The sequence below is a fragment of the Salmo salar genome, chromosome 05, assembly GCF_965601325.2.
Source record: "Salmo salar chromosome 05, fSalSal1, whole genome shotgun sequence".
Taxonomy (NCBI): Eukaryota; Metazoa; Chordata; class Actinopteri; order Salmoniformes; family Salmonidae; genus Salmo; species Salmo salar.
Window position 1 is genome coordinate 20972051 of NC_138295.1, and position 14292 is coordinate 20986342.

The following is a 14292-nucleotide window of genomic DNA, read 5'->3' on the forward strand; positions in this document are numbered from 1 at the left end:
GATGTTCTCTTTAATTTACCAACAGATATATGGAGGATGGGAAGACTGCTTCAGCTACTGATATTGGCTTTGATTCTATTGATCTGCATTTATGTTTTATTTGTAAGTTCTGAAATGGAACCCAAGCAAAATGTATAAACAGAGCTTCAGATGTTAAGACTGGCATGCCATCCACAGGATAATTTTAAACATTTTATTTTGTTTTAACCATTGTGAAGCTATACATTGTTTACGACAGCATTATTGATACAAGATTATACAGTGCATTCGGAAAGTATTCAGATCCTTTTCCCAAATGTTGTTACGTTACAGCCTTATTCTAAAATTGATTAAATAAAAAAAATCCTCATCTACACACAATGCTCCATAACATTTTAGAAAATGGATAAAAAATAAAACATAGAAATACCTTAAGTATTCAGACCCTTTGCTATGAGACTTGAAATTGAGCTCAGGTGCATTCTGTTTCTGTTGATCATCCTTGAGATGTTTCTACAACTTGATTGGAGTCCACCTGTGGTAAATTCAATTGATTGGACATGATTTAGAAAGGCACACACACTGTCAACTGTGGGACCTTATATAGACAGGTATGTCAGAGCAAAAACTAAGCCATGAGGTCGAAGGAATTGTCCATGGAGCTCTGAGACAGGATTGTATCGAGGCGAAGATCTGGGGAAGGGTACAAAAAAATATCTGCAGCATTGAAGGTCCCCAAGAACACAGTGACCTCCTTCATTCTTAAATAGAATAAGTTTGGAACCACCAAGACTCTTCCTAGAGCTGTCAGCCTGGCCAAACTGAGCAATCGGGGGAGAAGGGCCTTGGTCAGGGAGGTGACCAAGAACCCGATGGTCACTCTGACAGAGCTCCAGTTCTGCTCCAGTTCTGCAGCACACCACCATTCAGGCCCTTATGATAAAGTGGCCAGACGGAAGCCACTCCTCAGTAAAAGGCACAACAGCCCGCTTGGAGTTGAACAAAAGGCACCTAAAGACTCGCAGAACCTGAGAAACAAGATTCTCTGGTCTGACGAAACCAAGATTGAACTCTTTGGCCTGAATGCCACGCATCACATCTGGAGGAAACTTGGCACCATCCCTACGGTGGCAGGTAGCCTAGTGGTTAGAGTGTTTGGCCAGTAACCGAAAGGTTTCTGGTTTGAATCCCCGAGCTGACAAGGTAAAAATCTGTCATTCTGCCCCTCAACAGTTATCCCACTGTTCCCCGGTAGGTCGTCGTTGTAAATAAGAATTTGTTCTTAACTGACTTGCCTAGCTAAATAAAGGTTAAATTAAAGCGTGGTGGCAGCATCATGGTGTGGGGATGTTTTTCAGCTGCAGGGACTGGGAGACTAGTCTGGATTGAGGGAAAGATGAACTAAGCAAAGTAAAGAGATCCTTGATGAAAACCTGCTCTAGTAGACTCAGGACCTCAGACTGGGGTGAAGGTTCCCCTTCCAACAGGACAATGACCCTAAGCACACAGCCAAGACAACACAGGAGTGGCTTTGGGACAAGTCTCTGAATGTCCTTGAGTGGCCCAGCCAGAGCCCGGAATTGAACCCAATCGAACATCTCTGGAGAGACCTGAAAATAGCTGTGCAGCAATGCTCCCCATACAACCTGACAGAGCTTAAGAGGATCTGCAGAGAAGAATGGGATAAACTCCCCAAATACAGGTGTGCCAAGCTTGTAGCGTCATACCCAAGAAGACTCGAGGCTGTAATCCCTGCCAAAGGTGCTTCAACAAAAGTACTGAGTATAGGGTGTCTGAATACTTATGTAATTGTGATATTTCAGTTTTTAATTTGAATACATTTGCTAAAATTTCTAAACCTGTTTTTGCTTTGTCAATATGGGATATTGTGTGTGTGTAGATTGATGAGGGAAAATAACAATTTAATCAATTTTAGAAGAAGGCTGTGACTTCTCAAAATGTGGAAAAGGTCAAGGCATCTAAATACTTTCCGAATGTACTGTGTTTGGGGTTTTGATGGGGTAAGACAGCTATACTAAGCTCAAGAGGTATTAAGGTACCATAATTTCCGGACTATTAAGCGCACCTGAATATAAGCTGCGCCCACTTAATAAAAAAAAATATACACTGCTCAAAAAAATAAATGGAACACTAAAATAACACATCCTAGATCTGAATGAATTAAAGTAATCTTATTAAATACTTTTTTCTTTACATAGTTGAATGTGCTGACAACAAAATCACACAAAAATAATCAATGGAAATCCAATTTATCAACCCATGGAGGTCTGGATTTGGAGTCACACTAAAAATTAAAGTGGAAAACCACACTACAGGCTGATCCAACTTTGATGTAATGTCCTTAAAACAAGTCAAAATGAGGCTCAGTTGTGTGTGTGTGTGTGTGTGTGTGGCCTCCACGTGCCTGTATGACCTCCCTACAATGCCTGGGCATGCTCCTGATGAGGTGGCGGATGGTCTCCTGAGGGATCTCCTCCCAGACCTGGACTAAAGCATCAAAACTAAAAAAGAACAGACAATGACTCTTCTGTTTCACCACTTATGCCACCGTCTGCGTCGCACCAAACGACGAGTATCACAAACACCGGGAATCTTCCCCTTCAGTTGGTCAACTTTTACATTTACTGCTACCCCAGTATTCATTCCTTTCAATGGCGCCCTTTTCTTGAGAGCGAAACAATTCACATTTCTTGCTTCCATTCGTTTAACGCGGGCACCTTCTCCCTCAGACCAGCAGAAACACAAATAATTATCACAAAACCACTTCTGGTTACCGTCACCGATTTTCCCCACAACCCAACTCTGTTTTCACGCACCCTTAAACCACACCTGGATCAGCCAAAAGGCAAGGGTCCACTTTTTCCAAAAACTTCACTCCTACTGTCACTTGTGATTGGTCAACAACGACAGCATCACTTCAAAAATAGAGCAGAATCCTATTTTCTCCGCCTTATCTGAGCAGCTTCCATTGGCACGAGCACTGCCGACTGCCCCACCTGGATATAATTTCTATCTAGAATTTTTATTATACAGCCGATTTTGACTTTGTCTGTGGTAACTAGTGGAAACGGTTGTGCCTGTTGTTCACATGCGTATCTGCCCTCTCATTGGCTAGAATTGTCCCACCTGATCTTGGCTCCTCCTGACTGCCTTCTATTTTTGAAGACATTTATTTTCCTTGTTAGAATGGCCACTAGAGTATCATGATATGATTATTTAGTGTCTCATAATTATTACTTGCATATCGCATAATTTTGAGATGGCCTACTACTCATAATGGATGAAAAAAAATTGTGTGTGGGGAGTGGGGTGACAGGAACTGGCTTCCATTAGATTAGACATCCATGTACCCATGAACAAAAGATTTGGTGCAAACCATGCATGTAAACTAGTTTTGGTTGCAGCCCAAGGAGTGGCAAGGAGGAACCTTTTGAGTAGGCTTAACAGAAAACAGCAACAGGGCGTCATCATTTTTACAGTACAGTGATAAGATTTCCTCTTTTTTTTGGGGTCATTTCATTTTGACAGTTTTTTTCCATCACTTTAGTGCAATTTTCACAAGTGTGTGTGTGGTACATTTTCAAAGCTCTTAAGCACATTTTCTATTGACTGAGTACAACAAACAAATTCACAAAGTCACTTGTTCACTGCACCAAATCACTCTTTCAATTTGCATACATCTGCTTTTCACAATGCAATATTCACATTCAATTTGACAAGATTTTCTTGTCATTTGTTAACAGTACATTTAACTGAATAAATACTGAACCAAAATGGAATAGTGTCAATATACATATACAATGAACACTACAAACAATTGAGACGAGCCTGCTACAGTTTATTTTATTTTTATATTGTTTTTGTGAAATACCATGTCAAGATTTAGTCACCAATACATCAGATAATTATAGGTTCATCATTTAGTCATTTTATATTCCACAATATAATACAAATGTCAATTGTGCACACAGCCTGGAATCAAACCAGGGTCTGTAGTGACGCCTGTAGCACAGAGATGCAGTGCCTTAGACAGCTGCGCCTTATAGAGTGACTCTTTCCACTTTGTCCTATTGAAGCACACTGGCTGATGGAGAATGATGATGTAGTATTTACAGCCACATCCATATAGGATTTGGTTTTACCTTCCAACATAAAATGTCAAATTGATACATGTATGATGAGAGAACCTAGAAATTAACAGTGTTTAGCAGTTATCAAACTATATATATGTTAAAGCTGCAATATGTAACTTTTGGGCGACCTGACAAAATTCACATAGAAATGTGAGTTATAGATCTGTCATCCTCAATGAAGGCAAGTCTAAGAAGCGGTAGATCTGTTCTATGTACACTAGTTTTGTTTTTTCATCCTTTACTTTCAGTTTTGTACACCAGCTCCAAACAGCTGAAAATCCAATCTATTTGGCTATGGAAAATGTATATTTCAGAGGTTTAGAAGGTACAATGATTCTCCAAGAATGTTTTAAAATTTAAGTAAGAAAATATTTGCTAAAAAAACACTTGAGGCTGAGGAGCAAGTTTCACACATCCCCATGTTCTACACTGAAGCCTTGTTCACACCGCGGTTCTTACTGCTCAAATCAGTTGGGTTTTTCAAATCCGTTTTGGAATACTGACTGTCTAAACAGCAAGTTATGTGACCAAGTCAGACTTGTGTGTGTTCAGATAGTCATTTGCTAACATGGCTACGCTATTTGTCATAGTAACGACTGGTGTGTGTTCGGTAGTGTAGGCTGATTGGTGGTGGTGCTTGTGCTTCCTATCACTCAGAAGTTATGTAGCAAGCCAAGGTGACAACAATGCCTTCCATGGACGTTTCCCAGTTGCTTTGAATGTTCAAAATCATAGTGTTAGAACAATTTTATAGCCTCAAAGGATAAGATAATCCAACTTTCAAAATGTGTCCTTTTTGGCTAGCCACAGCAGTCAACTAGCCATCTATCTTATTGTTTAGCTCATATCACATTTTATTGGTTGCATACACATATTTTGCAGATGTTATCGCAGGTGCAGCAAAATGCTTATGTTTCTAGCTCCAACTGTGCAGTAATACCTAAAAACACAAAACACATAAATCCCAAATAAAGAAATGAAGAAATATCAGAACGAGCAATGTCAGAGTCCAGCACATTCACAAAAATGGATCGCACCTACAGACAGTGAGTCATGTGGCCGTGGCTTGCTATATAAAGCAGGCAGACAGGCATCGAGGCATTCAGTTACTGTTCGATTGAACGTTAGAATAGGCAAAACAAGTGACCTAAGCGACTGAGTGTGGTATGATCGTCGGTGCCAGATCCAGTATCTCAGAAACGGCCGCCTTCCTGGGCTTTTCACGCAGGGCAGTGTCCAGTTAGCGGCAGTCTTGTGGGCAAAAACAGCTCGTTGATGAGAGAGGTCGAAGCAGAATAACAAGGTTCGATTCCCACGGGGGGCCAATACGATTATTATTTTTTTAAATGCATGAAATGAAATGTATGCAACTGTAAGTCGCTCTGGATAAGAGCGTCTGCTAAATGACTAAAATGTAAATGTCTAACAGACGGGCCACAAACAGGCAAATAACAGTGGTGTGTAGAACGGCATCTCGGAATGCATAACTCATCGATCCTTGTCATTGATGGGCTATTGCAGCAGACGACCATGACGGGTTCCACTGCTATCAGCTAAAAACAAAAAGAAGTGGCTCCAGTGGGCACGCAATCACCAAAACTGGACAATTGCGTAGTGGAAAAACATTGCCTTGAACATGACAGCTAGTTAAATTTACTTGAGTGGCCTGCGCAGTCCCCAGACCACAACCCAACAAAACATATTCGGGATGAGATTGAACGGGCTGTTCTCAGCATGAATGTACCTCTGTCCAATCTGGAAAAAGTCTGCTCATCCATATTAACAAAAATGCTTGCTATTCAGATTGACTAACGTCACATATAGAGGAAGGAGCCCGATATCTCACAGGATGTATAAATCAGAAATGTCCCTTTTAGAACTGGCCACCAAATAGGGTAATAAGAGGAAGTCCAGCAGCGGGAAGAGGGAGAAGGTAGATGAAACTTGGCCGAAGTTCTACACATTTTTTCGTCGATGAAACATTCAATCTCAATTTAGTTTTCTTTTCCAGAACTATAATCTGTTACGAACAGAGTGAACTAAGTTTTGTGGAATTTTTTGTGGTTTAAAAGTACAACGGCGAATTTATTTATTGCACTCGCGCACTTCACAGAGAAGGCGTTCCCTGATGGAAATATGCAAATACATGCTAAAACGTGCCAATAGGATCTCTCTAACTCTTGTTTGGCTCTGCCCACCTCCTTGCTTGTTCTGCACAATATGCTTCTTTTGCTCCCATCGGAAATGACACTGATGAGATATCTTGGGTTAGTTACCAGTATCTTTGCTAATGTTCTTGTCACTTGCTAGCAAACTAGCTAGCAAACTTCAGCTACCACAGTCATGTCAAACATTGCACCTGGAATGACACACTAGCTGCATTTTTGTTTGTTTGAGCTTTGTTCTATTGGTATTTACTTGGATATATCCATAATGATGTTAACCCCCTCTGTTACAAAACAAATAGTAGCCTTCAATATAAAGTTGTTTTTGATCAAATAAAAACCTGTCACTTTTTTTGTGCTTTTACCCATTTTTCGCGATATCCAATTGGTAGTTTCAGTCTTGTCCCATCGCTGCAACTCCTGTACGGACTCAGAAGAGGCGAAGGTCGGGAGCCATGTGTCCTCCGAAACACGACCCTGCCAAGCCTCACTGCTTCTTGACACACTGCTCGCTTAACCCGGAAGCCAGCCGCACCAATGTGTCCGAGGAAACACAGTACACCTGGCGACTGAAGTCTTCTTGCAGGCGCCCGGCCCGCCACAAGGAGTCGCTAGGACAAGGAAATCCGGCCAGCCAAACCTTCCCCTAACCCGGACGACGCTGGGCCAATTGTACGCCGCCTCATGGGTCTCACGGTCACAGCTGGCTGTGACACAGCCTGGGATCGAACCCGGGTCTGTAGTGATGCCTCAAGTCCTGCGATGCAGTGACTTAGTACCGCTGCACCACTCGGGAGGCCCACTTTATCACTTTCACAAGGTTGTAGTAATTAAAGTTTCAGCTATTATGACATTGGCTGAAATCTAGGTTTTGCCTTTAGATTTCGAGAAAATGAACAACAATAATATAATTCAGTTACCATGACCTTTATGAATTATGAAACCTTTCTGCTTTAAGTGATTTTTGGATTACATAAATGCATCAAGATTTACAAGAACTTACATTAGCTGATGAAGGTCTCCTAAACTTGTGTTTACCACAGACCTTATTTTTGGCATTTATCCAAACAATTAATTTCCCTATAGGCTTTGGCCAATGAGCCATGGTGGAGTTAGTGCCTACAAAAAGATGCCATTACTATTGCTCTCTATTGAGCCTCCAGACAGTGCCCATCTGCATCTCCTCCAGTGCGAGCACGAGCTGCAGTATATAGCTTCATGTAGGCTAGCAACAACAGTTGAATTCGCAGCTCTCTATTTTGATCAAGAACAAGAGTGGTAGGCTTTACCAAACAAAACTGAAAATGTGACCAGACAAGCAGCAAGTTGACAAAACAATGCATGCAGTCAGCTAGATAGCTAACTTTAGCATCCACCATCCTCATGTGTTTCTCTCTAGCAGTGAAGTTCTCTCCAAAGTCCAAGTACAAAGCAAAGCATATTGTTGATTTGCCCCATCCATCCTGCTGAGAACTTGATAAATTCAGCTTCCCCTCTGAGAATAAACCAGACCTACATTATAGGTCCATTCTATTAATTTACACATTTTCATTCATATTTGTATAATTGTGAATGTTTATTATTACTGTACTCAAGTTCACTTTGATGTTCTCTTTAATTTACCAACAGATATATGGAGGATGGGAAGACTGCTTCAGCTACTGATATTGGCTTTGATTCTATTGATCTGCATTTATGTTTTATTTGTAAGTTCTGAAATGGAACCCAAGCAAAATGTATAAACAGAGCTTCAGATGTTAAGACTGGCATGCCATCCACAGGATAATTTTAAACATTTTATTTTGTTTTAACCATTGTGAAGCTATACATTGTTTACGACAGCATTATTGATACAAGATTATACAGTGCATTCGGAAAGTATTCAGATCCTTTTCCCAAATGTTGTTACGTTACAGCCTTATTCTAAAATTGATTAAATAAAAAAAATCCTCATCTACACACAATGCTCCATAACATTTTAGAAAATGGATAAAAAATAAAACATAGAAATACCTTAAGTATTCAGACCCTTTGCTATGAGACTTGAAATTGAGCTCAGGTGCATTCTGTTTCTGTTGATCATCCTTGAGATGTTTCTACAACTTGATTGGAGTCCACCTGTGGTAAATTCAATTGATTGGACATGATTTAGAAAGGCGCACACACTGTCAACTGTGGGACCTTATATAGACAGGTATGTCAGAGCAAAAACTAAGCCATGAGGTCGAAGGAATTGTCCATGGAGCTCTGAGACAGGATTGTATCGAGGCGAAGATCTGGGGAAGGGTACAAAAAAATATCTGCAGCATTGAAGGTCCCCAAGAACACAGTGACCTCCTTCATTCTTAAATAGAATAAGTTTGGAACCACCAAGACTCTTCCTAGAGCTGTCAGCCTGGCCAAACTGAGCAATCGGGGGAGAAGGGCCTTGGTCAGGGAGGTGACCAAGAACCCGATGGTCACTCTGACAGAGCTCCAGTTCTGCTCCAGTTCTGCAGCACACCACCATTCAGGCCCTTATGATAAAGTGGCCAGACGGAAGCCACTCCTCAGTAAAAGGCACAACAGCCCGCTTGGAGTTGAACAAAAGGCACCTAAAGACTCGCAGAACCTGAGAAACAAGATTCTCTGGTCTGACGAAACCAAGATTGAACTCTTTGGCCTGAATGCCACGCATCACATCTGGAGGAAACTTGGCACCATCCCTACGGTGGCAGGTAGCCTAGTGGTTAGAGTGTTTGGCCAGTAACCGAAAGGTTTCTGGTTTGAATCCCCGAGCTGACAAGGTAAAAATCTGTCATTCTGCCCCTCAACAGTTATCCCACTGTTCCCCGGTAGGTCGTCGTTGTAAATAAGAATTTGTTCTTAACTGACTTGCCTAGCTAAATAAAGGTTAAATTAAAGCGTGGTGGCAGCATCATGGTGTGGGGATGTTTTTCAGCTGCAGGGACTGGGAGACTAGTCTGGATTGAGGGAAAGATGAACTAAGCAAAGTAAAGAGATCCTTGATGAAAACCTGCTCTAGTAGACTCAGGACCTCAGACTGGGGTGAAGGTTCCCCTTCCAACAGGACAATGACCCTAAGCACACAGCCAAGACAACACAGGAGTGGCTTTGGGACAAGTCTCTGAATGTCCTTGAGTGGCCCAGCCAGAGCCCGGAATTGAACCCAATCGAACATCTCTGGAGAGACCTGAAAATAGCTGTGCAGCAATGCTCCCCATACAACCTGACAGAGCTTAAGAGGATCTGCAGAGAAGAATGGGATAAACTCCCCAAATACAGGTGTGCCAAGCTTGTAGCGTCATACCCAAGAAGACTCGAGGCTGTAATCCCTGCCAAAGGTGCTTCAACAAAAGTACTGAGTATAGGGTGTCTGAATACTTATGTAATTGTGATATTTCAGTTTTTAATTTGAATACATTTGCTAAAATTTCTAAACCTGTTTTTGCTTTGTCAATATGGGATATTGTGTGTGTGTAGATTGATGAGGGAAAATAACAATTTAATCAATTTTAGAAGAAGGCTGTGACTTCTCAAAATGTGGAAAAGGTCAAGGCATCTAAATACTTTCCGAATGTACTGTGTTTGGGGTTTTGATGGGGTAAGACAGCTATACTAAGCTCAAGAGGTATTAAGGTACCATAATTTCCGGACTATTAAGCGCACCTGAATATAAGCTGCGCCCACTTAATAAAAAAAAATATACACTGCTCAAAAAAATAAATGGAACACTAAAATAACACATCCTAGATCTGAATGAATTAAAGTAATCTTATTAAATACTTTTTTCTTTACATAGTTGAATGTGCTGACAACAAAATCACACAAAAATAATCAATGGAAATCCAATTTATCAACCCATGGAGGTCTGGATTTGGAGTCACACTAAAAATTAAAGTGGAAAACCACACTACAGGCTGATCCAACTTTGATGTAATGTCCTTAAAACAAGTCAAAATGAGGCTCAGTTGTGTGTGTGTGTGTGTGTGTGGCCTCCACGTGCCTGTATGACCTCCCTACAATGCCTGGGCATGCTCCTGATGAGGTGGCGGATGGTCTCCTGAGGGATCTCCTCCCAGACCTGGACTAAAGCATCAAAACTAAAAAAGAACAAACAATGACTCTTCTGTTTCACCACTTATGCCACCGTCTGCGTCGCACCAAACGACGAGTATCACAAACACCGGGAATCTTCCCCTTCAGTTGGTCAACTTTTACATTTACTGCTACCCCAGTATTCATTCCTTTCAATGGCGCCCTTTTCTTGAGAGCGAAACAATTCACATTTCTTGCTTCCATTCGTTTAACGCGGGCACCTTCTCCCTCAGACCAGCAGAAACACAAATAATTATCACAAAACCACTTCTGGTTACCGTCACCGATTTTCCCCACAACCAACTCTGTTTTCACGCACCCTTAAACCACACCTGGATCAGCCAAAAGGCAAGGGTCCACTTTTTCCAAAAACTTCACTCCTACTGTCACTTGTGATTGGTGAACAACGACAGCATCACTTCAAAAATAGAGCAGAATCCTATTTTCTCCGCCTTATCTGAGCAGCTTCCATTGGCACGAGCACTGCCGACTGCCCCACCTGGATATAATTTCTATCTAGAATTTTTATTATACAGCCGATTTTGACTTTGTCTGTGGTAACTAGTGGAAACGGTTGTGCCTGTTGTTCACATGCGTATCTGCCCTCTCATTGGCTAGAATTGTCCCACCTGATCTTGGCTCCTCCTGACTGCCTTCTATTTTTGAAGACATTTATTTTCCTTGTTAGAATGGCCACTAGAGTATCATGATATGATTATTTAGTGTCTCATAATTATTACTTGCATATCGCATAATTTTGAGATGGCCTACTACTCATAATGGATGAAAAAAAATTGTGTGTGGGGGGTGGGGTGACAGGAACTGGCTTCCATTAGATTAGACATCCATGTACCCATGAACAAAAGATTTGGTGCAAACCATGCATGTAAACTAGTTTTGGTTGCAGCCCAAGGAGTGGCAAGGAGGAACCTTTTGAGTAGGCTTAACAGAAAACAGCAACAGGGCGTCATCATTTTTACAGTACAGTGATAAGATTTCCTCTTTTTTTTGGGGTCATTTCATTTTGACAGTTTTTTTCCATCACTTTAGTGCAATTTTCACAAGTGTGTGTGTGGTACATTTTCAAAGCTCTTAAGCACATTTTCTATTGACTGAGTACAACAAACAAATTCACAAAGTCACTTGTTCACTGCACCAAATCACTCTTTCAATTTGCATACATCTGCTTTTCACAATGCAATATTCACATTCAATTTGACAAGATTTTCTTGTCATTTGTTAACAGTACATTTAACTGAATAAATACTGAACCAAAATGGAATAGTGTCAATATACATATACAATGAACACTACAAACAATTGAGACGAGCCTGCTACAGTTTATTTTATTTTTATATTGTTTTTGTGAAATACCATGTCAAGATTTAGTCACCAATACATCAGATAATTATAGGTTCATCATTTAGTCATTTTATATTCCACAATATAATACAAATGTCAATTGTGCACACAGCCTGGAATCAAACCAGGGTCTGTAGTGACGCCTGTAGCACAGAGATGCAGTGCCTTAGACAGCTGCGCCTTATAGAGTGACTCTTTCCACTTTGTCCTATTGAAGCACACTGGCTGATGGAGAATGATGATGTAGTATTTACAGCCACATCCATATAGGATTTGGTTTTACCTTCCAACATAAAATGTCAAATTGATACATGTATGATGAGAGAACCTAGAAATTAACAGTGTTTAGCAGTTATCAAACTATATATATGTTAAAGCTGCAATATGTAACTTTTGGGCGACCTGACAAAATTCACATAGAAATGTGAGTTATAGATCTGTCATCCTCAATGAAGGCAAGTCTAAGAAGCGGTAGATCTGTTCTATGTACACTAGTTTTGTTTTTTCATCCTTTACTTTCAGTTTTGTACACCAGCTCCAAACAGCTGAAAATCCAATCTATTTGGCTATGGAAAATGTATATTTCAGAGGTTTAGAAGGTACAATGATTCTCCAAGAATGTTTTAAAATTTAAGTAAGAAAATATTTGCTAAAAAAACACTTGAGGCTGAGGAGCAAGTTTCACACATCCCCATGTTCTACACTGAAGCCTTGTTCACACCGCGGTTCTTACTGCTCAAATCAGTTGGGTTTTTCAAATCCGTTTTGGAATACTGACTGTCTAAACAGCAAGTTATGTGACCAAGTCAGACTTGTGTGTGTTCAGATAGTCATTTGCTAACATGGCTACGCTATTTGTCATAGTAACGACTGGTGTGTGTTCGGTAGTGTAGGCTGATTGGTGGTGGTGCTTGTGCTTCCTATCACTCAGAAGTTATGTAGCAAGCCAAGGTGACAACAATGCCTTCCATGGACGTTTCCCAGTTGCTTTGAATGTTCAAAATCATAGTGTTAGAACAATTTTATAGCCTCAAAGGATAAGATAATCCAACTTTCAAAATGTGTCCTTTTTGGCTAGCCACAGCAGTCAACTAGCCATCTATCTTATTGTTTAGCTCATATCACATTTTATTGGTTGCATACACATATTTTGCAGATGTTATCGCAGGTGCAGCAAAATGCTTATGTTTCTAGCTCCAACTGTGCAGTAATACCTAAAAACACAAAACACATAAATCCCAAATAAAGAAATGAAGAAATATCAGAACGAGCAATGTCAGAGTCCAGCACATTCACAAAAATGGATCGCACCTACAGACAGTGAGTCATGTGGCCGTGGCTTGCTATATAAAGCAGGCAGACAGGCATCGAGGCATTCAGTTACTGTTCGATTGAACGTTAGAATAGGCAAAACAAGTGACCTAAGCGACTGAGTGTGGTATGATCGTCGGTGCCAGATCCAGTATCTCAGAAACGGCCGCCTTCCTGGGCTTTTCACGCAGGGCAGTGTCCAGTTAGCGGCAGTCTTGTGGGCAAAAACAGCTCGTTGATGAGAGAGGTCGAAGCAGAATAACAAGGTTCGATTCCCACGGGGGGCCAATACGATTATTATTTTTTTAAATGCATGAAATGAAATGTATGCAACTGTAAGTCGCTCTGGATAAGAGCGTCTGCTAAATGACTAAAATGTAAATGTCTAACAGACGGGCCACAAACAGGCAAATAACAGTGGTGTGTAGAACGGCATCTCGGAATGCATAACTCATCGATCCTTGTCATTGATGGGCTATTGCAGCAGACGACCATGACGGGTTCCACTGCTATCAGCTAAAAACAAAAAGAAGTGGCTCCAGTGGGCACGCAATCACCAAAACTGGACAATTGCGTAGTGGAAAAACATTGCCTTGAACATGACAGCTAGTTAAATTTACTTGAGTGGCCTGCGCAGTCCCCAGACCACAACCCAACAAAACATATTCGGGATGAGATTGAACGGGCTGTTCTCAGCATGAATGTACCTCTGTCCAATCTGGAAAAAGTCTGCTCATCCATATTAACAAAAATGCTTGCTATTCAGATTGACTAACGTCACATATAGAGGAAGGAGCCCGATATCTCACAGGATGTATAAATCAGAAATGTCCCTTTTAGAACTGGCCACCAAATAGGGTAATAAGAGGAAGTCCAGCAGCGGGAAGAGGGAGAAGGTAGATGAAACTTGGCCGAAGTTCTACACATTTTTTCGTCGATGAAACATTCAATCTCAATTTAGTTTTCTTTTCCAGAACTATAATCTGTTACGAACAGAGTGAACTAAGTTTTGTGGAATTTTTTGTGGTTTAAAAGTACAACGGCGAATTTATTTATTGCACTCGCGCACTTCACAGAGAAGGCGTTCCCTGATGGAAATATGCAAATACATGCTAAAACGTGCCAATAGGATCTCTCTAACTCTTGTTTGGCTCTGCCCACCTCCTTGCTTGTTCTGCACAATATGCTTCTTTTGCTCCCATCGGAAATGACACTGATGAGAT

The 14292-nt window shown here is 41.0% G+C and overlaps 1 protein-coding gene across 1 annotated transcript in view; it reads left to right on the forward strand.

Moving 5' to 3' along the window:
• The window catches only part of fa55c (FAM55C), a 38814-nt gene that overhangs the window by 15803 nt on the left and 8719 nt on the right, over nt 1-14292 (forward strand). The window contains 1 exon segment of the mRNA NM_001173775.1: nt 26-102. Coding sequence (NP_001167246.1) covers nt 37-102 — 66 coding nt within the window. The 5' untranslated portion in view covers nt 26-36.